Source organism: Watersipora subatra, chromosome 1, assembly GCF_963576615.1.
Source record: "Watersipora subatra chromosome 1, tzWatSuba1.1, whole genome shotgun sequence".
In the NCBI taxonomy this organism is placed as follows: Eukaryota; Metazoa; Bryozoa; class Gymnolaemata; order Cheilostomatida; family Watersiporidae; genus Watersipora; species Watersipora subatra.
The window spans coordinates 15,095,978-15,123,881 of NC_088708.1; the positions used below are offsets into that span (position 1 = coordinate 15,095,978).

Genomic DNA, 27,904 nt, shown 5'->3' on the forward strand with positions numbered 1-27,904 from the left:
CAGATTTTAGTGTTATGTCAATAGGAACTCATAGATCAGCTGATTCACTCTACACATCATCATGACGTTGCGTCATGCTATTTATCGGCCTCACTTATTTTGATTATTCGCATATCTAGGGTTTACTATATCTATGTCTAAATGTCTATAATAGTGTGGTATAAGATAGTACTATAGCAATTATCACTATACACATCTGCTATTCTCTGTACAACTATTCGCCATCAGATAAAACACCACTCCATGTATGTGAATATCATCATCAGATAAGACAACTCCCATGGTTGTGCAAATCAACGTTTACATTTTCAAGTCAGCGCATCAAGCACAGGAAAACCTCGAATTTAGGTGTAATGTAATATGCTCAGATTTTAGGTAATTGCTAAGCAATTTGAAATCTTTAGGTTTTTACAGCAAATTCTTGAAAGTCACACTCAAATGGTGATGAGATTTTTAGTCATCACCGAATTTTTTTCACTTTCAAAATAATAATAAGAATGACTAACAACATTAGACTAACAACGTTTAGACCAGGCGTAACAAAACACTTCAAATCTAGACAAAGATTTTATTACTCCTAGGTCCGATGATTCGGGAAAAGATATACTGTTTAAAATACATGTACTGTAGTACTTTCACCAGAAACAGGAGACAAAGAGTTGTCCCCAAATAGGCAGACAACTCTAATCGCTTAACAAATGCTGCAGTTGAAGAAGGTATATTGCAATGAAAGTGACACATTTGAAAACATCTGCATTCACACTTCATAGCTGCATAAATGACTGGCAGCAGTCAACTGTCATGTAGTATAAATAAGACATAAAAATAATTTCTTTTAAAAATTGTGTCGAAAAGCATATTGCACCGCTGTCTTGTAATACTTTGCTCCGAGATTGCACACCTATCAAATGACAAAATTGTTATCACCATTGTAAAAATTATGTACAGAATACAAAAATATATATAAAATCATCATGAACTGATTGTACATCTGAGATACTGCTGATAGTTGACACGTTAAGAAGGTTGGGGTCGAGGAGCTGCTTTAGCAAAGTCTGTACCAAACTGGCCATTGAATGTTCCATTATCAATAAACATAGACAGAGCCTTCTTGACAGTTCCTTCCTTTGGTTTCTCATGCATCTCTCTTCGAGTGCCCAGGGTAGACAGATTTAGGTTGCCCTTAGTTGCTTGTCTGTAAGCCAAACTATACACATATACATGTATATACATTACTACATATACTGTACATTAAATATACATATGAATTTTTAGACTAGCTACTGTATATATAGTGTGCTCTACAGCACAGAACTGCTTTTTCACTTTTTAAAAAACTTTTTTTTCCATAATTTCAATGCTTATATATAAGTATTCTAAGATCAATAGAAGAAACTTCTGTTTCCATTGATGCAACTTACAGCATCATAGCGATACGGTTTGTATTTTAAAATGTCAAAATTGCACCCCTGAGTCAATAAATATGTCTTGTGCTTTTAAAGGTATACTAATTTTATCAACTATCAAAACACAAAGTTTCAAAATAGTGCATGCTGGTTTTTAAACACTTATAAACACTTTAACATTTAGTATTTGAATATATTATTTATAAACATGTTTAAAGTCTTATTCATAAATAGCATATTATATATTTGGTCAGTTTAGCTAGATCATTTAGTAGGGTACTAATAAACTGAGATTTGTGCTTTCGAAAAGGTATATTAAAGAGGGTGTCTGTTCTTAAGCTTGTCTGTGCTTCGCTAGAAGCCTTAAGATTAAAACTAAGTGACCTTGACCTAGCAAGAGTATAGTAGGCATATTCATAGTCACCAACTAAATATACCAACTACTGACTGAACGATTTTGCAAGTCGCTGCACTCCAACATTCTTTTACAGTTTGTCGTTTAACAAAATCATCTGCTGGATTTAAAATCTCACAGAATCAAGGGTCATATTAAAGTGAGAGGGCATAATCAAAGAGTGGGTCTAATGTACTTAGGAGTTGTCTTGCCTTGAGGTATACCTGGAATAAGGTTTGGTGGCTTGAGAGGTCTGATCATATATGAGTTGGTCAGCAGATTTGAGCCTGTGCAGGTTGGGATGAAGGGGCTGTGTCATGCAGTTGTACCGGTTGTTTGTGAGAGCGCCCTTCTCCTAACAAAGAACTTATGTTATAGGATTCAAACTATATAATTTGAATCGCACAAAAGCTGTATAATATATTATGAGAGTGTATGCAAGAACATGCACATTTACCATTATGAATACCTACTCTAACCGTGCATGCAAACTATACAGCTATACACAAAATATGGCTGGCATAACTTGCCTGTGTAATTCATAAAACTCCATTTCCAAAATGCCAACTCAATTAGCAATTCATAAAACTCCAATTTCCAATTGTCAACTCAATTGGCAATTTATAAAACTCCAGTTTCAAATGTCAACTCAATTGGCAATTTATAAAACTCCAGTTCCAAATGTCAACTCAATTGGCTATTTATAAAACTCCAGTTCCAAAATGCCAACTCAATTGGCAATTCATAAAACACCAATTTCAAAATGCCAACTCAATTGGCGATTTATAAAACTCCAGTTCCAAAATGCCAATGCAATTGGCAATTCATAAAACTCCAGTTCCCAAATGCCAACTCAGCAATTTATAAAACTCTACAGCTAACAATACTTGACTAAATAAAATCATGGCTTGTATGTATTGCAGTTTGAGAGTTGAATGAATGCAATGAATTACCTGCTGAACTTTAGATTTTGGCTTGCCATTGCTACCTGATTCCGGAAAGTTTGAGCTGAGTTTATTGCTGTAAAATGAAAAGACATGTAATATAGTCCTCTAGTGTTTGGTGTTCATTCATAAACAGCTCAGTTATTTCATGCTTAATTGTTCGCTGTCAAAAAAGTGATGCGCATTGTGGATGTAAAATATGAGCACTCATATCTGGCACGCAGACTTGCCTATCACCTTACAATTTCAAGCCGCATCTTGTTAAATTACATGTTAATGAACAAGTCTTGGCTCATTTACCAGATAGATATGACTCTTGCCAAAAGCTTCTTCTAATCACACTTTTTTGTCAGTTATGATCTGTCAATCTTAGCCTCTCACTATTTCACAGATTAAAGGTTGACCTATATTTCTAGCTATTAGGTGGGTCACATTACAAGCTTCTGCCAACTAGGTGTGCTGGTAGGATGCTATTGGGTGTTAATTACTGTGTCACAACTGTGCTAAATAGGTGCTCATGTGACGCTGTGCAATGCCGAAATGTTCCACCTATGCGCTACATTACATTGAGCTCTCAAGTCATTTGAAGGTCTGGATGATGACTTCTGTTAAAAATGTAAACAATTGTATCAACATAGAAAAACGGAGAAAACAACAATTGGAAATCTGATGAAAAACATTGCATACAGAGATTGCGCCCATACTGCTGTGAAACTTTTCACATCTGACACTTTTGTTTTACTCGTTAAAAAACAACTTGTAATCGTAGCAAACTAATCAACAGTTGTCATAAAATTTCGCTTAAATTTTAATTGTTTTTATCTAGCAAATAAGTACTCCCTCTCTCTCACCATTCACTTCCTGTCACGCAGAATATGCTGAACAATGTTTATAGTATCTCTGAGAAATGGTGCGTTCTATGAAGAAAATAGGCTATAGTGAAGAAAAATACTGGAAGTTGATTTAAGCAATAAAACTTCAATAAGCAGCAAGAAACGAAAGGAAGCTTTTGCATAAATCTTCACTAATAGTTCAGTTGTCTGGGTTATCATTGGAATTTTGGGTGTAGAATAGAATAACGGAATCAGAGCATCAATTAACATGAAGCCCACACCCAACAATACCAGCTACAAATCCCTTATGACAATCTTAACCAAGCTTTATATTCGTATTTAATAGATTATTCACAAACACTCCATACACCTCATCCATCACCTGCCATCACCTGCCATCACTCGCCATCAACAAACAACCACTCTAAACATGAGGAACCAGTGGCTACCCAACACCCCTCAACACTTAAGACATCACATATCCACCCATTCTTACATAGCCAGCCCGACTCTCGTCTGACTACTCGCTGTCTGTATGTCTGCCAACTGTGAGCATTCGTCTAAAACCATCGATGGAGCTGTCAGGATGTCAGATCTGCTTCATCTGCACTCTCATTCTCAAGGTCATGTCTGATTGATAGGTTGCAGGTCAGCATAGCCTATCATACACCCATGTCTTGCATTTCTTGCGAAGCATCGCAATACCCATACAACTCATTCCCAGTATTATAATATTCATCATTTGATTTTTGCCATAAATTGACCGGACCAAATTTTAACAATTTTGTTACCAACCTGGTTGGTGCATTGCAGGTTTTTCTTTTCAATTCTTCAGCCTGATATTCCAAAGCAAGGGATTTGAGACGTGTTTTGAGAGGTACATCAGTGCCTAGATGCAGCACCAGTGAATCTCCCAAAGTGTCGTTAAGTTCCGCAGCGGCACTGTTATGCTGATTGTTTGTAACATTACTATTAATATCATAGTTGTCATGTTTCGCATTCTGGGTCTTCACGTGTGATTCTGAGCAGTTGGTGTCTGCATCAGACAGAAAAGCTGGAGTGGAATCTTGCAAAATGTGCTCTTTCTCTTCCATTGCTTTCAATTGATGGGGTGAACATCTAGTTTGTTCTGATCCAGTAAGTCTGTCACTACTGTCAGCGTTTCTGTCACTAGCTATATCCTCATTGGCTATATCTTGATGACTAGCTGCCTCTTTATTGGCTATCTCCGCATCACCAGATGCTTTTTCATTAGACATATTGTCATTTCTGGTTGCTTCCTCATTGGCTGCATCATTATCCTTAAACTCTATTTTATTATCTGTATTTGAAGGGTTTTCTGTCTTCCCGGTAAATGCCTTGCCTTTGCAAGTCGTACCATCATTGGCAGTTAATGACAATTTGGATTGTCTTCTCGAGTTATTCACAGTAAACAGAGAATCATCTAAATATTCTTTATGCGCCTCATCAGAAAGAGTTTTTGGAGTTGGGTAGACTAGCTCACTATTCGTATCTTGTCGGCCCTCTCCGTGAAGATCTCTGCTCACTGCACTCCCATCTGTTAGCATCGCTTCAGATTTGGATGAAGGGATCTCAGAAAGAGGTTCGAGTTGAAGAGAAGTGTTACTTGATGTACACGCGGAAATGGTGCTCGGAATATCCAAGAAGCCCTCACTGACACAGTCTATACTACTATGGGAACTCCTTGATGCTGCACTTTGCTCTATTGCCGTGTCAGTGTTAATGCTTGTATCAGACGCCACATGATAGAGAGAGAGGTGCCTCTCTAGGGAACAGTCAGAGGCCTTGGCATACACATCTACATGAGAGTTGCTGACTGAGTTCGTGTGTTTTGTTTCAGTTGTCAGCATTGTGGTATGCGCAGCTGACCTGTTGATTGTCTCCTCTGATTTACTGAGAAATTGCGAGATCTTAGCAGTAGCTGGAGATTCGCGATGAAAAATAACATCAGCTGATTGGCTGATCTCATAGAGAGTGTGAAGATTTTCAGCCGAGAGGAAATAGACAGCTGCTGACGGAGAGAGACTATTGCTAGAGTCTGTACAGGAGGAAGCATGAGTGTTGGGACTTAGTGATTGGTCACTCACACCCTCGGCAATTCCCATACTTTCCACCTACACAAAGAGCAAACAGGAAGCTTATCTCATGATCACACATTAGAATGATCCATTCTTCGGAAAAGGATAGAACTGATGAAACATAACAATGTAGAATATTTTGTGACACCCACCTTGCTGCCAAGTCTGTCACGGCTCTCCCGACTAGACACTTCACTCACGCTGTCAGATGAGCTGCAATCATTGCAAATTTCGTAAAGACTTCAGCTGAAGCATTTTGCTAACCATCACAATGGCAAAACTATAGGTGAGTACGTCGCCGCTTTGTAACTTTCGAGCAAGGCTTCTGCCTTTTTACATGCTAGTTCTGTAATGCTATAGACATAGGGCTTTTCTGCTGGCAGTATCAGTTATATCAGTAGTACTAAGTAGTAATAGTAGTAACAGTAGTATAAGTTATATTAGGAATATTAGTTATATCAGGAGTACAAATAGTAGTAGTAGTAATACTAACATCCATAGTAATACTACTAACATTTGTAGTAATACTACTAATATCCTACCACTAATGTCAGATATATAAGTGATATCATTTATGGTATAATAGGTTATAAATATTATATGTTATGTTAACAATACTATCAGCATGTATCCTACTGCTATTTTATTATTATAAGTGTGAGTCACAGGGACCAAACAATTGTCTACTAACCCGATACTGGTTCTAATTTCACTGTAGTAGGTAGGATGGTATCCTTGTTTTACACTCCACACTCTTAACTTTTCCTCAAAGTCATCGCTGTGCTGCCGGCCATACGAACTGTCTTCAACCCTTTCGGCTGACTTGGATCTTTGCTTAAGTAGACTCCCTTTTTTCTTGTTTTTGAATCTTTGATTCTTTGTTTTGCCAGCTAAATAAAAGAGCAATACCAAGATAACACCTGCTGTCATGTGTCAGGTGTCATGCTACCTATCATAGTCCTATATTCACATAAATTATAAGTGAAAACTGTCTTATTAACTTGTGTTTTGTTTAAGAGTGAGTAGTAGACACAATCTAATTTGAGTAGATGCGTAAAACCACAAACAATGACCAACTTTACTAGTACACTCTTCCAACACCTGATGAAACTAGACAGTATACACTCCAACATCTGATGAAACTAGACAGCGTACACTCAAACATCTGATGAAACTAGACAGCATACACTCCACCACCTGATAAAACTAGACAACAAAAGATCTGATATTTCGTGAAACTTGAGGTTCATAAATTGAAGTTCACTTTAATTTCAGGAAGTTTGAAGCTATCGAGCTTCCATAAGAGAGTTTTGTGTCTCACAAACAAGATGGTTACTGGGTAGAAGGTACCTTTCGCTGCCTTAGCAGTTAGCTGTCCTTCTGCTGTCCCTGAAGCAGTATATTCTTTTATCATGTGCCACTCCTCTATCTTCTTTCTAAACTCTTTTGGCAGATCATCGCTTGGGCTGACTTTTTTCGTAGACTTTTGCTCAGTACCTGCACAAAATGGTTTGTATGCAAAAGTTTATCAAAGCTTATTAGCGTAGCAAGAGCTGTCCTATATTGTGAACAGTAATTCTGCTGGGTACTCACTAAATGCAGCTTTGAATTTTTTGTGTGAATAGCTTCTAGATGCTTTGGAAAACACAGATATGCATATACATTTCAAACGTTTAGAGACGAAATCTCTAATGAAGAAGATATATCACAGAGTAGTAACTATGCTTCGTGAGGTACAGGACTTCAAAAATGACAAAAAACGTATCGACACAAGAATTTATTAAACCTCCTGTAGAACGTTGAAGATTCGTCATTCCTTTGGCTAAGGCAATTAAAATCATGTATTCTAAATATAGATCAAGAACTGGGTAAAGAGAACATTTTACGAACAGCTTGTGAAGAGACAACAGCTGACTTACTTGAAGAATTTCTGTAAAGATAATAGCTTACCTATGAAATAAAATCATGGATAGACAATAATTTACATATACGTATGTACTAAGTAGACTTATGGAGAGACAATAACCGACTTGCCGGGAGAACTTGTAGAGATACAATAGCAGACTTACTTAGTAGACTTGTGAGAAGACAATAGCTGACTCACGTAGTAGACTTGTAGAGTGACAGTAGCTTACTTACGTAGTAAACTTATAGAGAGACAATAGCTGACTTATGCAGTCAACTTGTGAGGAGACAATTAATAGCTGACTTATGTAGTAGACTTGTGGAGAGACAGCAGCTTACTTATGTGGTAGACTTTTGGAGAGACAGCAGCTTACTTATAGAGTAGACTTGTGGAGAGACAGTAGTTTACTTATGTGGTAGACTTGTGGAGAGACAGTAGCTGACTTACCTGGTAGAATTGCCAGTAGCTTAGTTTTAGAGGATTTTTTTCTAAGGAGTGGAGAAGGCTGATTGTCCTTATGCAAGGTTTTAGAGAGCCAGTCCTGAGATTCATCATTGCTATAAAGTAGAAGAAGTCAATGCTCTCTGCAATGGGATGCGCCAGAAGATGTTGACGCTAAATACTAATCGGGCCATTGATTTTAAATAAAGGCCATAGTTACATGTAATTAGTTTGAACTGAAATGGTTTACAACACAACTTCTGCAGTTACGGGCAGCAGTTTGTAAATATTGTCATGAAACAAGCTCAGGTTGGGATATTACGAGTACAAATGTTACGAAGACAGCAGGGAAGTTTGATTAGGCTGCTTTGGAACATTATACGGTAATATGCGTACCTTGTGCACCGTACTCTTGTCCATGATGGGTCAACTTTGACTAGTGGCTGTGATCTTTCGGTCATAGGGTCACTGGACTGACTACCCAGCTCCTAAAACCCATTTCATACATTTAGTTAATCATAAATCTCTGAGTCCAGTGCAATGTTATCAGTTTTTCTCCAAGTAGACAATGCTAACAGCTAAGGCACATGAAGGAACAGCTGAAGCATATTAACAGTTAAGTTACATTAACGTATCTCTTTGCAGAGCATGACGGATAGTTGGCTAACACAAATCAACAAATGCATGGTATACAATGTAGCGAGAAGGCAAGGCAAATGACTATAAATGCTAAAAAGGGCAATGCAAGAAATCACGGGCATAGGATTGTCAGTCAATTAAGGCTAAATAGAGGTGCTAGAAAATGAAATATATGATGTGCAAAAGTGACTAGAGAAAATCATCAATACGGAAATAAGGAAATGTCTGGAAAGATATGGCTAGAAAACTTAATCAGCAGAAAGCATACAAGTTATTATGGGTGGACTTGATCGCGAATTTATGAAGTAGAGCGAAAGGGTTTGGATGTCAGGAAGTCATTGTTAATCACAATTGGTTTATAGAGAAATTGTTGTGTCACACAACATGCGTTGAACAAGCAGCACTACAAGACAGCGTGTAGCAGCACAACTACCAACTATGGTCACCATGCGTCAAATCGGGCTTAACAGTAACAGCCAAACAGCCGACCTTTTGGAATGACAACTCCAAATCTCGATCTTAACGTTATTGTAACAGCTTTATTTAAGGTTGCCGGCTGCCATGGCAGCGAGCTGTCACAGTTAAACCGACTCGACAGCAACCTTTAAGCTAATCGGAAAATTAGAAATGATTCACGAATAACAAACAAGGTGGTAGAATGCAGTTTTACTTACACAAAATTCATGAGTTTGCGTCATAACAAAACATTTTCTACTAGCCGCGTGACTACTTTCTGCAAAAAGACTGGCGTTTAATAGGAGGGAGAGGCAAAAAATGACAGACACAAAATGATCAAATTGATTGTATTTGCGCAGAACATCCGACTCCGTGAGTATTGTCACATAGAAACTCAAACATACTGGTAATTAAATACACTTCTCATATCAAATGCAACAAAAAAGTTAAACAATATTCCAAATTACGTCCTGGTTGACAATAGGGCAAACCAGATAATGTAATAACTGACCACAAAGTCTTTCAACAAAATATACTCTGCATAACAAAATAATTATTATGACAATAAATATCACAGCAAATGCTTGTCTAAGAGGCCAAGTACATGCTATATCTATCACACAGTAACGTATAATATAGTATCTATAGGCAGAGCGATTGCATCTGCTTAACTGAAAATGTGGTAGTGCATTGCAAGCCAGATACGACACGGTTATACCTGTTTGTTTATCTGGCAAAACAGAAGCTGGCATGTAAAGAAGTGTCAGTTATTATTCACCGATAATCCTTTAATCCAATATGACCTGGCAACCTTAATCTAATGACAAGCCAATAGAGGAAATGAAGCTAAAGCAAAACTGTCTAAATCCATCTTCTAGCAAGCTAGCAACGCTGTAGAAGTAAGAGTGTGAGTAAAGTAGAGTGAGACCATACTGTTCAAAGAGTGATGGAATAAAATATCCGCAATGCTAAATATTGCTAAATACATCTGATGGAACTAAGGCTATATTATTATAGTACCGAATGCATGCACAAATAAACCATGGTAGGTTCTAAGGCTGGTTGCAATGATCCGCGATCATGGGCTACGAGCGACCAATTGTGTCACGCGCAGTGCTACTAGCACCTCCTACTGTTGGCATGTCAGTCTCTGAGAGTCTTAGGTTGGCTTTGTTTGATGGGTAGCAAACGGTTTACAAGATGCATGCAGAAACCGACGGGAAGGAGAGTAGATAAGATTTCTGTAGAGCTAGTTAAGTAGAAGAGAGAACTTTAGTTTGTGTTACCTCCTTGGCAGCCATCTTTTTAGAACCATTCTTATTAATTTCTATGATTAGCGAAACCTCGGTTGGTGCTTGTGAGGGTGAAGGAGGACCCAAATAAACACCTGCAAAAGGATTCGGTCAATCATTCAGTAACACTGTCTAGATACAATATTAATGCTTGGCAACGATGGTGAAAGATTTTTTATTGGAAGATGTTAGCAGACAACAGCAATAATGAAAACACATCAGCGATCTGAATATCCACTGCTTTCTAAATCTCTAAACAAGATTGTGTCTGAAAAATCCCTCAAAAGCTGAGTATGATGTCTGCCTAGCACACAGCAAGCAGAGGCTGTGTGTTATTTTAGAGCATTGTTGTACAAACAATGGTTCTGTGATCTTGATTGGACATGTGTGAGGCTAGTGTCAAGGGAACCTCAACAACATGGAGACATGGTTGGTTACAGAGAGCAGTTTAAAGTTAGATGTCACTTCTATAACTACCAGCTGCTTTTTCTGAGAATTGAACCCCCAACCTATTGTGTGCAGGTTGGCGTTTTAGACACTACACCACCACTGCTCTCTATATAAATAGGTAGTAAATACTCTCACACCTAGTAATGACTCTCTGAAGTAATTCTCTTCATGTATGCAACTCTCTTAGCGCGATTTCACTAAACCACTACTGACTAACTACAAAAAACTACTTTTCAAGTTCGGACAATCATTTCTGTTCACATTTGTCAGGAGACATATTGGAATAAGCTGTCACTTCGTATCTGGTAACGCATATATGACCTTGATGATGAGGTCAAACACTCTGGCTATCCTCAGTTACTTGTGGAAAGAGTTTTATCATCAAGTCTATGTCATAGACACTGTGCATCTGTTAGCACTGATCAAATAAGGATAAATGCTCACCATTCCATTGCCTATTAGATAAAGGTTTGGTGTAGCTTGTATCTAGTCGGTATTCTGATTAGACATGAATGTAACATCTAGTACAAAAATTAGATTCAGCTTATAGAACTCTAGTACTCGGTGCACCATGACAGATCGTCAGATGTAGTAACTAACTGCACAACTACTCCTATGTGTGGATAGACGGTTGATTTACTCGGGTGTTGGAATGTCTATCAACCCGGTTGAAAGTTGTAAGTTTGAACCCTGTTGAAGGCAATCAATTTTTCCAAACCTCAATCGCACTGACACATCTTCTATTTTAGTAAAGACTTGTACACTGGCAGTTTCATGTGCCGTGATTGCCGAGTGTAGTAAGTATGTGCACAATTATTCCATAAAGCAACAAAGTGGTCAAGTGGTGCAGATGGTAGTGAGCTTGGTTGGGAAGCTGAATAGCTGAGTTTGATTCCTGTATGGGGCAAACGTTTTTCTTAATCCCCTAAGCATGGCTTCAAACAGACAGACGGATGGATGTACGGGCACAGCTCTTATTATAGTAGAGATTGTCAAAACATGGACTCGTATATTTTGTTTCAGTGCACGATGAAACAAGGTATATGATATAGCAAAAAGGGAAAACAAATGGCTATAAACGTTGAAAAGGGTACCTAATGCAAAAAACAACTGTAGATCATATGATGACTCTGTTGCCAATAAAGTTAGCTTTTAACCATCTTGTGTATAGCCTGAGCTTCAAGATGAAAAAGCATTAGTTTTTAGTTAGCTAAAAGCGCAAACTGGAAAGGGGTGAATAAGCTTGTCTCAGGCATAATTCTTCAATAACTGGTTATGTCTGACCTCAGGCTATGTTCCTGTCAGGTTTTTATAGATGCTGAATAAATGTAGTAGTGAACGCTTGCATCAAAGGTCACGCTCACATCAAAGGTCACGAGATGTAAAACAGCCTTGACAAGCGACAGTATTTTTATAAGTAGCTCTAGTTCCTTATCTGAAGCAGCGCAAGGAAAATTAAGTTTTCAAATTGTTACAGACATCCTATTATAAAAAGACTGGGTGTGTCAACCCTTGAAAACTTCCTGTCCAATAAAGTTCAGAGTAAAGACATGGTGTGGCTCTTCTAGGATTGTCAAGGTCAATTACGCTAGTGATGTCATATGTATAATGCATTTGCACACCGTTTCATAGGCATTGATGCTTCTTCTATTATATGAAATATTACTGCGAGTATAGAGCGCATGGATACACCTATAAAATATTTGCTCGCGTAAGAAAGAATCTACATATTCAGATGTCAGCATTGTATTTCTTGTAATGATAATACAGAGGTATTACGGTCTTTCAGAGTTGACAAAAAGCAAGGGGAGAATCTCGGTATGTGAAGCAAAAGGAAGTGAAAGCCTCCTGGTTATCTAAGATTTCATCAGAGCTCATTAGTTGCCTGTCAACTTTTAAAGTTGAGCAATTGTGAGACACACAGCCCTTAACCCATACGCAACTTTTTGCAGGAAATGCTTACCAAATTGGGGACATAGAGCGCAAGATATTTCTAGATTTCATTGAATGGTTTGCTAGTTGCGCAATGAATCACAATGTAGCCATATAACATTCAGGAAGATATGTAATAATTTACCTACTAAAGATAAGCTCTTGCGCCGCAACTGAGCCGAACTTTGATGTAACTTGTATCTATGGAATTATCAACTAATATCTTTATTAATGATTTATGCAACAATATTTAGTCATTTAACATCTCTGGTATTGTTGCTAAGTATCCCTGAGGCACCAATAGATGCAGTAATGGAGAATGGTATAAAATCTGGAAAGTAAACTACCGTAACTCGTGTTGGCACTAAAGGGGAAATATTTGGTTTTGGCTCATTTGATTTTGCCATTCAATAGCTGACGAAGCGCTATCGATATGGTAGAGTCAATTATTATAGGCAGCTTTCTATGCAGCTAACACGTGTCTTTACAGGGAATCCATTTTGATTGCCCTTGGCCAGAGCACTGAAAAGAACCGGATACACTGTTGTAAGAGGAGAAAAAAATGCTCAACTGACACTAAAAAAGCTTGTCATCACAGATCATGTCAAACAGATAGCAACTTACCACCGAATTCTGACCCGTCATTGCCGGAATTTCCGGAATCACCGAGCCAGACACCACCGAAGTCATCAGTGTTCGGAGGAGATATGTTGATCTCTCGTTGTGTGAATTGTACGCAGGCCTGAGATGTCTGGGAGGTATGGGAATCGGCACTAACTGAATGCTTCAAGGTCAGCGCCGAATCTGAGAGTAGAAGATAAATAGACATCAACAGTTAGTAATGAATGCTAATATGCGCATAGCAGGTATAGGATGTACACAAGTTGTAGTGACATCAGCACATCATTCAGCAATACCAACTGATCACAACAATCTCTGCAAGTGGTCCTTAGCTTGTGATTGAGAATTGATCAACAATCAGATAGTCTGCACTTAATTTGTTGGAAAAAAAACTGCTTGGTTCTACACTCAGTAGTATTATTACTATTACTCCGTACCCTGGCAGTCAGGTGTAATAACTATGTACACAATTATTCTAAAGCACTGCGAGGTAGTCGATTGGTGCAGGTGGTAAAGTATTGGTCTAGCAAAGCAAAAGGTATAAGTTCAAATCTTGTTGAAGGCAACATTTTTTCTAACATTTTGTGCACGGAGAGACAGGGCTCTTATTATAGTAAAGTTTACTAGCTAGTTATCAATTGACTGCATGGACGATCGGTAAAAACGGAACAACTGTTCCACTCAATAAATTTGAGAGTGCAAAGCTGTTGATATCAATGCTAACGCGTGTCTTTCTATGATTCAACTTTCCTTCAAACTCTATACAAACTACTGACATCACACATTCACAGATTATTCATCCATTTTATGTACATTCTTGTTTTGTTACGTATAGTGATTAGTCAAACGGACTACTGCCTCGATTAGTTGCAAATAGAAATCATGTGTCGCTCTCTCACCATTACTGGATTGTCGGCGCCGTGGTGGCTTACTACTGAGTGGAGTCTGTATGTGTGCGCTGTCCTTGGGGGCTAATCTGTCCTTCACCTTTTCCCATGTCTCAGAAAACTTTGATCCCTTCCCAAGCGTCGCCTGCAAGGTAAAGGCTAGCTATAGATTCACTTGTTACAAATCGGTAATGTTGCACACATTGTGTTGGAATTATCTCCTGTCAGTTGTTTCATACAACCTGCCTTACCCCTAGTCATGCCACCTGCTTTGTCTGTCATGAAAATGCTTCATCTCTCCTGCTATTCAAACACGGGCATCTCTACCTGTCACACTAGCTATGTTAGCCTCTACTGATACAGACAGCGTTAACAATGTTAAATACTACACTTGACAGTGCCGAAACACAAAACAAGCCTTTCATACAGTCTGCTATGGAATGCTATTGTGACATGAACTGAAATAGTCAGAGGAAGGAAAAAGTTATGGTATGTTAGGATTATATATGCGGGTGTAATGGCCCTGTTACAACTTGGGTCAACTGCGTGATCTCTTTGTTTCACAATAAAAGCAACCATATTGATTAGGTTCGATGAGCAAGCAGCAGAAGAAAAAGGCAAATTCATGATAGCAAGGCAAAGGTCAATGTAAGCAGAGAAATATCAACGACCACCTGGAGCAGAATCAGTGTGGGACATTAGGAAGTATGATTGCAGAAAACAAAGAAAATTTATCAATCTTTGCAGTTGGAAATAGTAGATGGTCAATGGAAATGTTAATACTTTATAACCGTAGACAGCGCTGACCAGGTGCAACACTCACCCTAGGTAAGCCTTCATCGCTCATCTGAATAAAAGTATTTGTGAAAAATATGACTAACAGATGCTCAGTCGGATCTGTCTACAGGAGTTGCCTAGCTCATCTTCTCTTCTGATTTTATGCAACAGCCCAAAATGTATGGAAAATTATAGACTAAGATATATACAATAATTAACGGTTCTCTTGAAGCTTCCTAATTAAGTTATCTTAAGATGAGTGGGTTGTTGCATTCTGGGAAGGCCAGTAATCCTATTGAACCTTATTGAAGTCTGTAGCTGTACTCATGCAAACATGAGGAGCCCCGTAGTGAATAGTATAACCACTTCTAGTTGGTCTAGTCTAGTCTAGTTGGTCTCCTTGAGGTCCCAACATATCTTCTTGGGAAGCCAGATATGTGAATGATGTGAGAAAAATGATTTTCTGAAATACATCTAGAGGGCATTTTTATCTAGAAAAGGCAGTTATATTGATGAGTCATTGTAATCATGATTGAGAGACCGAATCAAAAGAGAAAAAAATAAGAAAAAATAAGCTATGGAATTGCGATAGAAAGCATGCCAAGAGATATCGACCCATAGCACCATATATATACAACTGGAATAACTCGATGCTCTTTACACAGATTGCTAAAAGTTATTAGTGGCTCGGGACATATGAGGTTTTCCTTACTAAAGTTCAGAGCATAAGTCAAAACTATGACACACACTACAAATACAGACTGAGTGAGTTATAAACCTCTCCAATACATTTAAGTCTTGCGTTTTTTTATCGGACACCAATGTTAAGCTAAATCCATTCACATAGTTTTTATATATTTTTGTTACAAGTTTCCAAATCTTACGTGAACTATACTCAGCATATTTATATTGATTCTTCCACACATATGACAAACATCGTTGTCTATTCCGTCACACCATAATACTACATCTACCATTGTATGTTTCAGTTTATGAACATTCTGTTACTACAACCTTCATTCAATTCACTATGCCGACTCCTCCGCAATGCTAAAGATTCTTACTCAATAATTCCTGATTTCTATTTTTCCTTTTTCTTTTGGCATGTAACGACAAACATCATTTTGTTCGTGACTATTGCTGTTAATTAAATTGTTATACATAAAAATTGCATAGGAAAGACGAGCTCATTCTTGCAAACAAGGCAACATGACAGGTGGTCACTCTACTAGTAGGAAAGCTATTTAGAGCCATACTCAACATCTTAGTAGCCCTTGTTAGAGAGACTGCAGGTCAAAATACTCAACATATATTTTAGATGATCAGATAAAACTAATAGCACTGTCCTAGAAAGTTCTTATCTTTTAATGCAAACATTTTTAAAAATGTCTCCTTAAGCTAATATCTCCAACAATGACTGTACTTAAAATATCTTTAACAATTCCAGTTAAGCTACTGTACCTTGCCTTCCAAGATAAACAACATACCTACTATACAGCATTTAAAAGTGACAAATAAATCCCTCTCTTACAATGATGACTACCAGCAAGTATGAGAGATTTCTTGTATACTGATTCTTGTATACTATGGAAAGAGAGAAGAAAAAGGTGGAGAGAGAGGAGGTAGAGACAGAGAGAGGGAGGTGGAGACAGAGAGAGGGAGGTAGAGACAGAGAGAGGGAGGTAGAGAGATAGAGAGAGGGAGGGAGAGAGAGGGGGAAAGAGAAGGAGAGGGAGGGAAAAAGAGAGAGAGAGTGAGGGAGGGAGAGGGAGAGAGAGGGAGCTAGGGAGAGAGAGAGAGAAAGAGAGAGAGAGAGGGAGAGGAAGAGAGAGAGAGAGGGAGAGGAAGAGAGAGAGAGAGGGGGAGAGGGGGAGAGAGAGAGAGAGAGGGAGAGCAAGGGAGATAGGGAGAGAGACAGAGAGGGAGAGGAAGAGAGAGAGGGGGAGAGAGTGAGAGGGAGAGCAAGGGAGATAGGGAGAGAGATAGGGAAAGAGAGAGGGAGAGATAGTGAGAGAGGGCGAGAGACAGAGGACGCATCACATTGTTCTATCACAGTAAAAATAGCTTCTTAGGAGACCATCTGTAGCCTAGATCAGACCAGAAAAATTGCCTAACATTTGAGGGTAACCTGATACACACCCCTGACTCAACTCTTTAACCAGCACCAGAGCTATGGAATATGTACCAGTTATAGAGGCTACACACGCAGTAGGTCATTACCGATATCGCCTTGATCTCCATTGTGGGGGACTGACAGCTGACCATTGTCATGCCACCTCATTACACGCGCTACATATGGCAGACAGAAACATGTTTCGGCAATATTATGGCCAAAAAGGAGTGCTGGCACGCTCTAGATCTGCATGGACAATAAAGAGCCATGACGATGACCGGCGTCACAATTTTGTTGTAGCCAGAGCAGAAATACTACACCTAATAGCGAGCAAAAGGTTGTAAACCTTGGTCTTTGTTGAACATAAAAAGTTTGGGGGGTGATGTTACCATCTCAAACTGCCTACTACAAAACAACTGATTCTAAATTATCAATGGCACCAACTACGCCTAAAACAATCACCAGAAATGCACCTTTTTTTGGTTGGAGTAGAGGATCACATTAGCTATTCATTAGGGCTATCCTCTGATCATTTTCACTATTAAATGCTTCAGTTCACATATAATATTTTTGTGGCAGGTGTAAACAGGTGTTTTCAAACAGTTCTGCTATAAACTTGCATCGCTGAACTCAATCTAGTAAAACTTGTCTTAACACATTTTAACTCCAGCTATATAAGCTAAATATAATTCTGAAACACGCATTTAATTTTTTTACCAAATTTTTTTGAAATGGAAAAATTGGTTTATGTAAAATGACATGCTTCTTGATCAAACAGGAAGTAAACCTGTTATCTATGTTACACTTGCATGGCTATTACATCCCTTAAGGCTGGTTCCCACTATATCGTAGTATGCCGGTAGAAATCCGGCAATACATCGGTGATTGTTTGTGATAACATTGTTTACACTATTACAACAGTCTGTGACATGGTGTTCTCCCTACACATTGTGGTCGCTGAAACAATGCAATACTAGTCCCGCAGCAACTGTCATGGAGGTACGTACAGATTAAGCAATCCGCTACAGCCAACCACTAACGCCGAAGTAGTGCACACTGCGCCGACTCTTATGAATGCTCGACGAAATATCGTGACGTTTTGACACCCTCAATGTTTTTGACATCTCTGCATTGCTTCAGCGATGTCATCGGTTTATAGTGAACATAGTTAACGAATAATTGCTGAGAAGATAACACCCGATGTATTGTAGGATTGATTCCGACATACAGTGTGTACCAGCCTTCATTGACCTCCTCAGTCCTGTGGATAACTGCTAGACCAACAGTTTATAGTAATATCAAATAATCATCATTTCTAATACCACGCTGAACCCTAGCTGACTTATTATGTCAGAAGGTTTGTTGTTTTCTTCTATTGACGTTCAACGGTTATTATTATGATTATTACTGACTTCAGCTCTGAAGCCAGTAATAAGGATTCCTATGAAACGCTGCGTGGAGTGACAGAAGGTGTAATGAAACAATGGATAACAGACAGGAGAGGGTAAAAAATCAATGGCTGAACTCACTCTGTGCTTGTGGAAGTCATCTGCTGAACTGTCAAACTTGCTAATAGGAGTGTGGAGACTCTCGGCTGAAAGAGTACGCTTTAGCCTCCTGCCATCCGTTTCGTCTGCTGCCTTTCCCTTCTTTCCTCTCGCTATACCATTGGCATTGATGTCTAATTTAGCATTGCGTAACTCGCTCTGAACCTGCCAGTACAGATATAAATAGAGCTCAAGTTATATGATACCATTTTTGACAGTCATGTAAATGAAAGAGCTTGTCTACTGGTGAATATTAGAGAAGCTTTCTTTCCTGTATTGTCGATGCATCCAAGCAGGGAGGAAGTAAAAAACTACGCTCAGGCTAGGGTGACATCCAAACGTTTTCACATAATGCCACATGTGGTTTTTCAAAAGAATAATTTATATAATGTTTTTGCTTGCTATTCTACTAAAACCGCAAGAAATAAACTGCTGAGCATCAGTCAAGTGTCCTACTACCAAAATGTCTGGTTAATTTGTTGGGCTTCACCAAAGGTGATATGTCAAGCTTCCTTTTATGTATAATATTTTAAAGTTCCTCACCAATCTTTGGTATAGCGATATATTTACAGGAGCAGCATACCCAAGTCTCTAATATATAAGAAAAACAGAGACCAAATCAGCAAAAAACCACTTCAAAATGATGTGCACCTTCAATACTAACAAGTATTTTATGCGAATTCGTTGCAAAACACATTAGAAGTGTGTTGGGTGTAGTATAACAAGACCACAGAAATTTCTAAAATGTAGCCATAGGCATGCGCTATTAGATACACACACTCAACCCTACTAGATATACGCATATAGTCTTCTATGCTCATGCAGCTGCCTACATTCAGCCTGCATCCCCGATAAGACGAGGCTGGACAGAACAAAAGGAATAAGGCGAAAACACTTTTCGATGCTCTCCAGTAGCAGCTATTCTAACGTTTCACCAATCAAGTAGAATCCGGTGTAATGCTCAGGGAGGTTGGCGACTCCGGCTGATAGCTAGTGCTGCCTTGTTTGCTGCATGCTGCCGAAGTCATTGCACTAGCTCATGTATTTTAGTGCTTGTTCAAAGCTATTTTGCATTGCTCCCGTCTCATTGGCTAATGAAGATGAAAATGAGTTCACTGTATTTTGACAGTTCCAAAAAACTGTAAGCTTGCCATTGGGATAAATATTTGCTCCAATCAAGGAAAAATAACAAACATCGCTGTAAATACATAAAAAACAGGCATTAATTAGAAACAGTATCATAAAAGTACATGAGCGTGTTTGCTTGATCTGTATAGACCCTGATCCATCAGCGCATAGCCCTCTTCCTAAGGGATCGCCCTGTGTAATCTCTCACTTCCTTAGGAGACCTTGGGTTATAAAAGAAATATGTAAAACTCACCTCAGCTATCTGCTTGAGTCGCTGCAGCGTTTCTATCCTCTGCTCAAGGTCATAGTTGGTGAGGCGAAGCTGTGCCGCTTTCTCTAGGATCTCGGTAAGAGCGAGAAGGCACTGCAGACCTGAAAGGGGCCGGTCATCTGTGTCCTCCTCAACCTGCTGATTCCGTGGCGTCTCCTTCACAAACTCTATAAAATCCTTCTCTCTCTGTTCAAATAAGCTCATCCGAGATTTGCCGTCCGGAGCCTCTGAGATTTGTGAAATGGAATTATCGGACACCTGCCTTCGGGTGTCCGTCATGCTGTAGTAGATATTAGAATCGGCATGACACAAGTCATCGAAAGTGTGGTAGGTCTTCGTGAAATAGAATAAAGACTTATAGCTATATGAATTAGTAAACTATTCCATAGTACTATATTGATTGCAGAGATCCTTGATCTTTCTAAATTGATCCTCAACAGAATCAAATTTACGCGTTGCTTGTAAATAGTGCCAGCTAATGCAGATATTCGCAGCAAGCTATTGATGTAGAGATTATGGTGCAAAAGGCTTTCTGGTACTGAACTAGTGAATACATATAAGTTCATAATCTGATCCTCGCTGTGAAGCGGTACATGACATTTGTATTGGGCTGCAGGGTTCAAAATTCTGGCATTTTTACCGTTACTACAATAAACATCCTCAGTCTTGAGTTCTGTTTCCCATGCATAATTCTCATAGCTTGTTTTTGAGGGCCAACCAGCGGAATATGCTTACTACTGATAACTCCGATACAGCGTCAGATGCTAACGTGTTGTATCAACACAGAGCTAGCAAAGATATATGGAGAGGTCCTTTGTAAAATTAGACCATGCCAAATCCTAGAAGGAATTTCAATATCCTCTTAGTCATTGTCAGCTGGTCTGTCTATTGTTAAGTCTATGAATAGGTCTAATCAATGCGGATTCATTTGTTTCTTTCATTACTGAGACTAAATCAACAAAATAGCATTTTCATATTGTTGAGAATTTGTGATTATCAAGACATCAACTGAACAGATTTGAAATTTTTCTCTGCCTGTATATCTCTTCGATTCTAACGCCGTGCCTTTATAATCAAGTAGCGTGCCTTTGCTTTTACAGAACTTTACGTGAATGCGCGGAAAGATGAGGTAGCATGATTTCTCTGATGATTATGACCTTCACAAAGTGTTTCGTCTAAGTTTGGTCGTAGCAAATACGTCTCTATATTGCAACACTGACAATGCACGGCTGTTAATATTTTGTATTGGCTCTTTTGAAAAAAAAACGATAAGCAGCTGTTTTTGTAATTTGGGTTGCTGCAGACGTTTTACATTGCAATCCTACCAACCATTACATTGATTGTAAACTACAGCTATTGGGTTATAACTACATGCAGTCGACCCTGGACTTTATAATAGCCATAACATGCTAATTGTCTAGTGTGTGAGGTAAACTTCAAGCTAATGTTTGACTTAATACCTGAAATCATTTCAGCACGTCTGAAGTTTTACGAAAATGATGCATAGAACAAAGGTCTTAAGTTATAAAAAGGTAAAGGCTATTTAAACAAAAATTACAAGAAATTCAAAAAGTACAGAAAATAGCTGATTAGTTAAGACAAACTTTGTGTACCTTAAATTAAAGTAAGTTGCTACATCGCTTGTCTCTGTCCACTACCTCTACCTACACAGCAACAATCTCCTGCTTTGTCAAGAACACCTTTGCATTCGCTTGTTTATAAATTAAAGTGACATAAACCCTAATTTTGTTAATTTACAATGATTATCTCAATTTATCTTATAGAATATAACTGTTTTATTGTTAGCGTAACTATTTGCAGTGTTTATTAAAACTCTATCATATGTTTATGGGAATATGATATTCAACGCACTGCAGTTTTAACATATGCAAGTCGGAGAACAAATTCAATTCATATGTCATGGTCCCATTCTTTATGGTCGACTTTTTTGATAACAAAGTATTCAAACAAATGTCATTTCTGTAGTAAAGTCATCTTTGAAAAATCGTCTGTTTCATAACTTATGTTAGGATGAAGCCTAATGATTTTAAGACCCTAGTTCTCACTAGTGAGAAATTATTTACTAAATGAAGAGCATTGGGTTACGGAAGTGCAGCGATTGTGGCGAATGCCAATAGTGTTGCGTAACTTGCTGCCACCAAATAGTGTGGTTGAACTGTTGGACAAGTATGCAGTGTCAAGCACCCTGTCACCTTTGATGGAAATGTGTGTTGGCTTGAGACGTAACTGGATTATCTCATATAGCTTCTGGAAGGTTGGATGATTGCATTTCACTAATTGACATAAATTGGTGACTATGAGTGACTATATATAGTAGTAGCTAGAGGCACTGAACAAGAGAGGAGAGTCTACATCACCATGTTTCCATGGTGGAAATTTGGAATTGTGCCGCATTGAGTTACCATGCGTTGAGTTACCATGCATTGAGTTACCATGCAATAATTGTTTTAATGGACATTAGCGTGTTGAGGAATAATGAGGGCACTTTGTTAAAAAAGATCAAGAAATCTAATCCAGACGTCATATTGGCGCAATCCCATCTTGACATATCAAAATAAAAACGATTGGAGTGTAGAAAATTTAAAATGGAATAATTTGCATGTCATTTTCTTGCGCATCCCTTGCAAGTGCTTTCACAAGCGTGAAACATTCGATAAAAGTTTGCGAATAACAAAGCTCGCTTGATTTGCGGGGTTTTGCTATTCGCTGAAACATAGTGAATATTCTTCCGGAAAAAGAAGTTGTTTAAATTGTAACAGCAAAAAAGTAGGGAGTTTAAACAATAATAAAAATAATGGTTGCTAGGCAGCAGCGGGTAGTCACAAGTCCGTTCATAAGAAATATAACTTTAATCTATACGTTAAAAAGCTAAAAAATGTTGGTAACTTTTTGTACCACTTTTAAAACTGGTATTTATCCTTGACCTTGACCTGAGACAAATTCGCACTGAGCTCTCTCCTTACATCATCAGTAAATACTGAGCCTGTTATTGAGACAGATGTAAATTAAACATCAGGGTAGGAGAGAGTCAAGTGAGGCAATATGGGTAATCAGTGTTTTCTGTCTCATCCACTGAGCGCTATCTCAACATCTCCCTAATTATCACTTAGACTCTCACGCCTGCCAGGCGAGAGCTTGATCATTTCGCTAGCAACTCCTCACCCCCAGCGTGCACTAATGAGATTCTACTAGGGTTCTCAAACAATTTACTTTTCATACCTGTCGCGCTCAGCCCTCCTTATTTTCAACGGACCGCAAAAAGAAATATGTTTATCAAAATAGTTGGTCATGTCACGATATATACCTACAGTTTTGACAACGTAGCTAAGTAACCAAAGCTGTGTTGCCAAGTGTTTGAATTGAAGGATAAGAAACCAAAGCGATGAAACCGCGAGCTGTCCAATTCACGGCTATTTTAGTTTAATCTGACGATAGTTTCAAAAGTGTTTGCATGATAGTTTACAAGGTATTTGGTCCAATCTACTCCCCCACCCAAATTTCCGTTTCCTTTTCGTTTAATACATCTGGCCCACACGCCTGGACAAACACGCCTATGATTACTTTTGAATCACGGGGAGGACAAGCGGTGAATTATGGACAGAGAAGTGCCAGGATGGCTGCTAATACCCCAAATGACAAATCATATTAGTCAAATATTATGCAACACTTCCTTTGGCATATTTGATGGCTATATATATGCATTTGTGGAATACTAAAAATGTAGGTTTTGATAGTTTACAGTGTCAGCTACATCTATCATCCCAAATACTGAGCTACTTATAGACAAGGAATTTGCCAGACATCAACCAGCCACTTCAGTGCAACAAAACCTTGAAATTTACACAATTCTTTTGTAAAAGCCATCTCAAAGTGTCCAACGAGAGGTGCGGCTACTTCCACTGTTGAGTTGAATCCTTGTAGTTTGAAAGATACTACACACTGCCATATCACAATGTCAGTTATAGGGCGTTACTGAGTCACCAGTATACAAGATATATACAACGAATTGAAAGTTTTAGATTTCCATGGAACAGTTAGAGATGAACGCACACAAAATTTGAATATTTTATCAGAAAGCGTCGGTATTTATTTATCGTTTGCGATTGTTTTTGATATTTCACGTAATCTGATTGCCAGGATGTTTTAAGATTAAAATTGACAAAAACACATGCGAACTGACATCCCTAGTCGTTATCATTGTGATAGTAGATATCAGCATTTGGGTTGAAGTTGCAGCGTTACGCGCCTCTATTCTGTCAAACTCTTTGCAAGTACAGACGTCATAATCGCGCTTTCGCTTGATTCGATAATTGCTGACAAGTTTACTAAAAGTTTGTGTAAGTTTAAATGCAAAGGTCATTACTGGTAGTTTTACTTCAACTGGCATCTACTTTTCTAAATATATGTTCGGCTATTTATTCTAATTCTCTGGTTTATTGCTTTAGTATCAACTTTTATATATAGACTATATTCGCAGCTTATTTTAAGTTACATGTACTGCTTATTTTGTCATAAAATGAAACAGAAATGATAGCTCAAGTTGTTCCCATGAGAGCGGTGAGCAGACCGCATAACCTCACTGCTCTAAAGTTAGGAGATGTCAGGGTGTGACCTGCCCATTCCTTGTGGCACGACTAATAACTAAATCTAATAACTAAATCAGAGACTCGTCGCCAGACATGAGACACATCATAGACCAATTTTTTATCTAGCTACTGGTCAAATACTTAACAATGTACTATTGCTGAAGGATGGTGGGAAGATACTTATAAATGGTGCCTATTTATACAGTTGAACTCGTGGAGCAGGCAGTGATTATGTTTGTGTTATGGACTCGTGGAGCATACAGTGGTTATGTTTGTGTTATGGACTCGGGGAGCATACACTGGTTATGTTTGTGCTGTGGACTCGTGGAGCATACAGTGGTTATGTTTGTGTTATGGACTCGTGGAGCATACAGTGGTTATGTTTGTGCTGTGGACTCGTGGAGCAGGCAGTGGTTATGTTTGTGCTGTGGACTCGTGGAGCATACAGTGGTTATGTTTGTGTTATGGACTCGTGGAGCATACAGTAGTTATGTTTGTGTTATGGACTCGGGGAGCATACAGTGGTTATGTTTGTGCTGTGGACTCGTGGCGTATACAGTGGTTATGTTTGTGCTGTGGACTCGTGGAGCAGGCAGTGATTATGTTTGTGCTGTGGACTCGTGGAGCATACAGTGGTTATGTTTGTGCTGTGGACTCGTGGCGCATGTAGTGGCTGTACCAGTAGCTACTACATGAGGAATTTGAAATGCATGGAAAAGTGACAAGCTTGTAGACAATGAAGCTGAATGAAGGAGAGATGATAACACGATAAGATACACATTGATACACTGATCATATTGCCTTGTTCAGTGTATAATTACTAAAGCGGGCTTTATCTATTTTATGTGCCATAGAGCAATGGGTGAACGTATTGTGTGTAGTGACTGTTTATATATATATATATATATATATATATATATATATATATATATATATATATATATATATATATATATATATATGCGCATAGTCAGTATACGCTTTTTGAAGGATGTAGTGAGTGTACACCTGTATTGAAGTAGTACATACATGTATATAACCAATATATACTTGTATTTAGTCAGTGTATACTTGTATGTAGTCAGTGTATATTTGTATGTAGTCAGTGTATACTTGTATTTAGGCATGACAGACATATACATCATGAAGACATATATGCGCTTGCATGCAGTGGCTGTATGTTTATATGAAGACAATGGATACTTGTATACCGATGTATTCTTACATACAATAACTAGCTGTATACTTGAATGCATGCAGTACATCTTATGGTTGGCAGGAGTATATGTATAAGTGGATGCTGGGGCTAATTTGAACTGGTACTAATGGAATGCGCAGCCAATGTTATGGTTGCAATCATACAAAGCATGTGTTATAAAAACTAACATCTCCTTATGAGATTTTTAATTAAGCATACGGATAGAAAGTTATTTGCTATAGATATAACTAACCCAGAAATAGAACTGTTTACAAATCTATTGAATAGCCTCAGCCCAGGATTGTTGCTCAGCACCTGCATAGCCTCTTTAGCTACGCCCAAGAATTCCTGACATGTGTCCAATATGCAAGACCAAACTTGAAAGCCTTAGCAACCCCTGATTTTGGAACTGGGCCCACGGAGACGCCTACTTGAGACCATTATTAGTCTCAGAGAAGAAGCAGAGTTATATGATTTAGAAATAATTCAGCTATGATTATGATTGGCCAATAGGAAGCATCAAAGGGAAGGATGATTGCTCAGTATTGACAAAAGATCTGGGAGACCCGGAAAGTGTTAGCAAGGGATTCGTCGAACAAGGCCTCTGGAAGTAAATAACCATCTTGAAAATAAAAGTGGTATCATTATTCATTGAATGACATTTTAAGGGAAAGTAGTCAAGCGCAGAGTGACATTAGACTAGGATAAACAATGTATTACAAGTATTAGCAATCTCTCGCTGACCGCAATCACATTCCTCTGTCTCAAGTAATTAATCAGTCTCAAAATTTCATTGTGGCGAATCTACTGCTTCTTGGAGAGAGATATTAGCAATTCAGATGCCGGCAAACATTTGTATAAATCTTTCCTTTCATCTTTCTATTCTAAATCAGTTGCAATCTCTTTTCTAGTATCTATGCCTTCATCAGCGTTTGACTTGAATCGGGCTTGACCGGTTCCAACTTCTTGTCCCCGTATCTACACTCTCATAATATTTACCCTTAGTGTTCCCCTGCTCTCGTAGGCATAACAACTCAGAATGTTCATATGTAATGAATGTACGATTGCTCATCACATAAACATTCACCAACTATTCAGTTTACCCGACTGTGTAACTAGCATTCACTTGATGAGAAATTCTTACAATACTGAATAGAGGTCTTTGGTCCCATTGGATCGCTTGTATGGATTCGGGAAATGAACAAACTTTAAATGATATTTTCTAGTGGGAAATGAAGTGGCACGTAAAAGGCCAACAATCCAGCGAGTGTAATCATACGACCACAAGAAAAGGCTAAGCACTTGTGGCAGAGGTTCATTTAAAATAGATGCTAGGTTGACTAACCTGTGGTATGGATGGAGGCCTGCTGTTGTTCAGTGATATGATATAGTGTCCAGCATTAGTGTACTGATAAGCAACAGTAGATAGGGTCAGTTTAGATTTTCAGCCTGCCTCCAGCTAAGCAGAATATAGCAGTCAATCGACCTGCTGCCTGCTGCCAACCCCTAGGTCAGAGAATTAAGATACATTGGAAAAGGTTAAAGGAATTTCAAATCAAATAGCAATTTTACTGGTGCTTTAGGCTATTGGTAAGATGCCAAGACAATCAGCTGCCGTTACGTAATGGCAAAAATTAATTGATCGGGATGCAGAGGTGATGACGGAGTGAGAAAGGTTCCGAGATTATGTTGACTTAAGAAAGATTACCCAGGCAAAGTACAAGGTTTTCCTTGTGCTCACAAGTTTATGCTACAAAAAACGCCAAGTCCATTGACAACAAAAGCTCCGTTGACAACTGACCGAGGCAAAGTTTAAACTTACAAAGATGCTGCCGGCAGCAGAGTGTAATCCTGTGTGTTCCTTGGCTATGAATCCATTAGCTGGCTGTATCGCTGCCCCACAGAGTAGTACCCATTAGATAATAAAGGCCTGCCTAGAGAGATCCGGTACTCGGGTTTGCTG

At 38.6% G+C, this 27,904-nt stretch overlaps 1 protein-coding gene across 2 annotated transcripts; it reads right to left on the minus strand.

The window, feature by feature from the left end:
- Window positions 1-593: 593 nt before the first annotated feature.
- On the minus strand, window positions 594-27,904 carry LOC137399225 (titin homolog). Of its 2 annotated transcripts, XM_068085240.1 has the most exons (17): window positions 27,764-27,904; window positions 27,287-27,447; window positions 20,119-20,416; window positions 18,720-18,902; window positions 15,124-15,147; window positions 14,313-14,445; window positions 13,417-13,596; window positions 10,405-10,505; window positions 8,420-8,511; window positions 8,030-8,139; window positions 7,027-7,173; window positions 6,368-6,566; window positions 5,829-5,889; window positions 4,373-5,712; window positions 2,754-2,820; window positions 2,025-2,155; window positions 594-1,195 (listed from the first exon to the last, which is right to left on the minus strand). In XM_068085240.1, exons 3-17 carry the CDS (start codon window positions 20,413-20,415, stop codon window positions 1,018-1,020), a joined length of 3,243 nt encoding a protein of 1,080 aa, XP_067941341.1. In that variant the 5' UTR covers window position 20,416; window positions 27,287-27,447; window positions 27,764-27,904; the 3' UTR covers window positions 594-1,017. The 2 variants fall into 2 exon arrangements, with proteins under 2 accessions (XP_067941341.1, XP_067941350.1); XM_068085249.1 differs by lacking the exon at window positions 15,124-15,147.